General features: G+C 31.3%; 1 protein-coding gene across 1 annotated transcript; it reads right to left on the bottom strand.

Moving 5' to 3' along the window:
- Positions 1-1,211: 1,211 nt before the first annotated feature.
- Positions 1,212-2,312, bottom strand: PSAH2 (photosystem I subunit H2). Its single transcript, XM_022039245.2, has 3 exons — positions 2,114-2,312; positions 1,886-2,012; positions 1,212-1,562 (listed from the first exon to the last, which is right to left on the bottom strand). Exons 1-3 carry the CDS (start codon positions 2,239-2,241, stop codon positions 1,383-1,385), a joined length of 435 nt encoding a protein of 144 aa, XP_021894937.2. The 5' UTR covers positions 2,242-2,312; the 3' UTR covers positions 1,212-1,382.
- Positions 2,313-5,382: the final 3,070 nt, after the last annotated feature.

Raw genomic sequence — 5,382 nt, 5'->3', positions numbered from 1 at the left:
GCGTGCCACATGGCACAAATTCGGTCGTCCACGTGATAGTAAGGAAGGGGCTACCAACAGTGGGACTCACGCAGCCAGGGAGGCCATGCCCTACCGGTGCGTAGGGCATGGGTGCGTTGGGTGCGCATAGTGCCGAGTGCGGGCACTTGTATGCCCGCGCGTGCACACAATGTCATGCGCGTGCGTTTCTGTGTGTGTGGGTGCAAGCACGCTGGCTCGCAACAGTAGGAGTTTTCTTGCACGTCCAAGAATTTTTCCTCACCCGAGAATTTTTTCTCCATATTTTGTTTTTCGATTTCTCATTGTTTTTCTCTCTTTCTATCTTGAAAATATTTCAAAAATATTATGTACATTTATTTTAAAATTTTCTAAAACACGAGTTAGGTTTTTTTTTTTAAAAAAAATAGATATTATAAAAATGCACGTTAAAATATTGAATAACTTAAATGGCCTTAAGGCCCAAATAGAGTTTTCAACACCATATTTAAGTGTAGAGACCTCGGGGTCTTAGAGTCTGTACTCTATTTCCTTTTCCCTTTACTTTATTTTTGATTTATTATTCATTATAACTTGATACCATATCCTATGTCACATTTCATATATAGACTTAAGGATTTATTCACAAAATAAATACTTTATTTTCATTAGTTCATATTATCACTATCACTTTTAAGAACTTTGATTATAAAGAGTAAACTGTACTATTCTTCGTACATTCTATAAAAGTTGAAAACTTTTGCATAAAAAGTTTAAAAATTTTAAAAACCTAATTCACCATCCTCTTGAACACAAAATATGTACAGGAGGCAGGCAAGCCTTTTATCATTATCTCATCACAGGGTAAATATGGTAGAAATAGAGGAGGTGTAGAGACGAAGGGACCTAAACATGTAGACTTAAACACAAAATATTTTCATCTCCAAACAACCATGAGGAAGAGATGACACACTGTAAAGCATTCAGATCGTCAGTCGACCACTAACTAGCGTGATATCACCGAGTAATTTCTTAATCACTTCAGGGAGACATTTAAATAATGTTGTTCTATCGTTTTTCCTTTTTTTTTATTTTTTCTGATGATCCAAATGGTTTCTTCACTCAACATATTTCCAATGAAGATGACAGAATTCGTAGCAGAAGTACCAGATGAAAAAAAGAAATACTTGAAGCCTTAAAAACTATTGGAGCACATAAATCTCCAAGGCCAAGCGTTTTGGATAAGGTGATAAGCAATTTCTTAAAAAGAGATGCATACAATTATGAGTTGCAGTAATAATAATAATAATAATAAGTAGAATTAGGTTACACTTGAAAGAGAAGAAGGGAATTATTACACACAAATTAAAAACAAAAAAAAAAAAAAAAAAAAAAAAAAGGGGAAATTAGATCTTGCCACGTGGGCCCTTCTTGGGAGGAAGTTGTGGGCCCTTCTTGATAGGTAGGACATCTCCAGTAGCATTGGCGCTTACGTAAGCAAGAACTGAACCTCCTCCCAGTAACAAGAACTTGAGTAATAATCCTCTTTTGGTGAATGGTGCAGCAAATGTCTCAAAGAATTTGCTCTGCGTTTAACAAATCAAAATTATTCTCATTAATTATTAATCTTTTTTTATTATATCTTAAAACCATAACAATTTGTAAAAATAATCATACAATTAATTCAATATATATATATATTTTTTTTAAAAAAAAATTATTTTAGTTAAATATGCATATACTTGAAAGGGAAGAGAATTACCTTTTTTATAAAAAAAAAAAAAAAAAAAAAAATTTATTCAGTCATCAATTTGATGATAATATACAACTATTAATATATTTTTTTTTATTAGATGATAATATACACACATCATTTATAACATACTACTTATTATTGTTTGAAACGTACCTGAAGAGGGTTATAAGGTGAAGGTGCATCGGATCCGTACAAATCCCACTGCCCAGTAGTGTTCCCCAAATCCTCCAAATCAAAGTATACACTCTTGTCACCGTACTTTGCCACTACGGCACCCTTTCTACCAAAATCAACCCCCAACATAATCAGATTTACATATACATATACATATACATATACATATATATACTGTAAAGTCAACCGGAGGGTTATGTTTAGAACCTGAAGCTTTTGGGTCTGAAACTCTGGCTAGCTGGCTTGACATGGAGCTTGGTTCCTGCAAGTGAGCTGCCACCAAGGCCTTTAATGGTGGCTGGTTGAACAGCAGCTACGGTTGCCAGAGATGCCATGAGTAAACTTTTCCTGTGTTGGTCTCACTACTGGTTTAGTCTGTTTTTGAGTACAGATTTGCAGGGCGTCACATATTCTTGGTAAGTGTTGGCCTAGAATGGATCTTGAAGGACACGTGGCAATCTGGGCTTTCTTTACAGAAATATGGTGTTCCATTTAGGAGATGACACGTGGACAATGGCTAGATAAACCCTATCCTTTTAATGATATTCACTACAACCTTTATAATAAATGTTTTTATTTTCTCCAAAATTATACACCATCATAAAATAATTCTACAATTTCTTTTGTATTTTCAGAACCGAAATTTAAATTATATGTGAATTCTCTTTCATTTTCATTTAAGGTTATTATCTAAGAAAGAGGATATTCGTAATGTTATATACATATATATATATATATATATATTTCAATTATTTCTGTAGTTTATTTAATATTTATGATAACTTTATCAATCATTTTTCAGATAATTTCTCTTTCTATATAAAGTTGTGAAATTTATATCATACTGCAAATTTTATGTTATTATTAAGAAATCTATTATAATTGATACACATATATTACTTTGTTAATAAAATATATAAATTTTCACTTAAAAATATTAAATATAATTTTAACTTTTGTATGCATGTTATATTAAAGAAATTATTTTACGTAATGTGATATATTTTTTTCCATTTTTACTAAAAAATATTGGTTTATTAATAAAATTCTCATAATTAATAATAATAGTAATAATAATAATGAAGTATGCACATAAGCATCATAAGAAATTATTTATTATTATACAAAATAATTCTTCGCTATATTTAACAATCTTATATTGTTTTTTTTTTTTACTCAAACAAATAAGTTTATTTGTTTTTATATTTATCTTACGAATACATTTTTTTGGACAACTAAATTATGGTTAAATTTTTTTACACCAAGTATGGGCATAGATATATGTTCTCATTGTAGGCAGTTGTTTGACCATAATTTTTCTATAGATCACAACTTTTTAACTTTTTATAAATTTTTAAAAAATATATATCAAAATGAAGCTAGCTACATATTTTAAAGCTGATTACATAAGATGTTATGAGTGCAAAAATAACTAGATTCATGTCCTATGATCTATGCAAAATATTTTTATAATTATATAAAGATAATATAAATATTATTTTATATAAATAAAAATGATATAGAAATAAAAAAGTTTCTGATGAAAATGAAAAAAAATATATATCATACTTTAAATTTTCATGAAAATTTTGCATAATCAATAAGTTGTAAGAAGACAATAAATTATCAAAATTTATAAAATGCATATTTATAGAGTTTATAATCAATTAAATTGATCACATTGTAATATTATAACACTTACATTCTATTTTTATGTTAAAATTATTCAAGTAGATAACTAGTATATATTATCACATTAAATAGATCGATAAATATTATCTATATTATCATATTAGTTTTATTTTAATATATTTGTAACGACTCCAGAAATTTTAAAGGAAATAAATTATAAATTTAGTGCAAAAACGAAATAAATAGTTAGGATTTACATTCTTTACATAATGACTTAAAGTACCAAGTAAGGTTACGAGAATGACCATTTTAAAAAAAATACGAGAAATTAAAAAAATAACCAGAAAATAAATAAAATTGGCATCCTACCCGCAATCCTCTTGTGGATCGGACTCTAAATCCTGCTCATCTTGATCTAAAATGATTAACAAAGGAATGAGGTACACTAGCCCAACAATAATATTACGTTACTCAGCGACACAAAAATGAAGGTTGGTAAAAATAATAAAAATAACTAATGGGGCTCTTAATTTAGCAAAATCATTTATCATAAATAAAATCATTTACCGTCTACTTACCGTAACGAGATTTACAAAGATAACTTGTAGAGACAATAACATAACACATCTCATGATTTCATATGCAATTGATTAGAACAACAGTTTCCTCTTTTTATCAGCCTACTGGTATGCATGGTGGTTCGTAGAGATGTCTCCACAATGCGTGAACTCTTTCCTTTAACATTTTTAATTAATGGGTCGTCCCCATACCCCATCCGATATGACCACCAAATTACTAAACCTTAATACCCCGTCCGGTATGAAGATGAAACAGGCCGTCTCAATACCTTATTCGGTATGAGCGCTAAATTACCAAGTCTCGATACCTTGTCCGATATGAGGCAACGTTCACGGTAGGGTTCCCTATGCATCCGATCCGTCCACCATCTTCCAAGATATCCAATAAGGCTGTCGTTTCATTATTCACTTAATCACATAATTTTTCATTTACCTTTACTCTCCAGTTTTCTAATTTAACTGTAATCACATAAAACAAACAATACATGCATTCAAAACTATAAAATTGATCAATTAGATATTATCATGTATTCAAACTGTAAAATCAATCAATAGAATCAACAGTGAATAATTTTTGGTTCTGCCTCCATTAGTAACCCATAATTAATTATGGATATTTTCTGAATTGTACAAAACACCATATTATTGTTAATTTGACTTCAATTCTATAACAGAGAATAGGGTGAGGGATTCTTACTTAAATTGATGTCCGAAATGCTAAACTTATTGATTGCGCCTATTGGCGGTTTCTGGGTTCCCTAGATTTTTCTTCGGTGATTAAAACGTGCTACAAGTACCTATAAATTTCCTAAAAAATTCAAAATCAGTGTTAGGACCCCTTTTTGGCCAATTCCAGAATTCTGGCATGCGGCTCCGCCGTGCTCCAGTGACGGTGTTACCGCTCGCGGAGGCGATTTGCCTCGAATCGACTATTTTTGGCCCAATTCAGCCAATTTTACAACAATTTATGCGAGAAAACACATTAAGGGTTGGCAAAAAAAAATAAAAAATCGAAAATCACCTGCAACGGGATTCTCCGGTGTGATGGCTCTGTCGGCTCACCTTTGCAGTTGGGTGTTTTACTTCTATCAACCTGTAGATAAGGAAACGGTGATTACAATGGTAGAAGAATTACGCATAATGAGAATCGGGAAGGGCCTCGTCGGAGGCGATTTTTGTAATTTTCCGTGGCAGCGCTGCCGGACTTTACCCGCAGTTTTCAACCAATCTGTCAGTCTTTTTGTTCCAATTTGGCCATGAGGGTGT

The sequence above is a fragment of the Carica papaya genome, chromosome 4, assembly GCF_054855325.1.
Source record: "Carica papaya isolate Zhongbai chromosome 4, ASM5485532v1, whole genome shotgun sequence".
Taxonomy (NCBI): Eukaryota; Viridiplantae; Streptophyta; class Magnoliopsida; order Brassicales; family Caricaceae; genus Carica; species Carica papaya.
The sequence above is the reverse complement of the archived record's forward strand: the minus strand, read 5'-3'. Positions and strand labels throughout refer to the sequence as shown.

Coding starts and splice junctions, on each gene's coding strand:
- PSAH2 (XM_022039245.2), bottom strand. CDS start 2,241: ATGGCATCTCTGGCAACCGTAGCTGCTGTTCAACCAGCCACCATTAAA. Junction 2,013..2,113: donor TTCAGACCCAAAAGCTTCAG/GTTCTAAACATA, acceptor TGATTTTGGTAG/AAAGGGTGCCGTAGTGGCAA. Junction 1,563..1,885: donor CACCTTATAACCCTCTTCAG/GTACGTTTCAAA, acceptor TGTTAAACGCAG/AGCAAATTCTTTGAGACATT.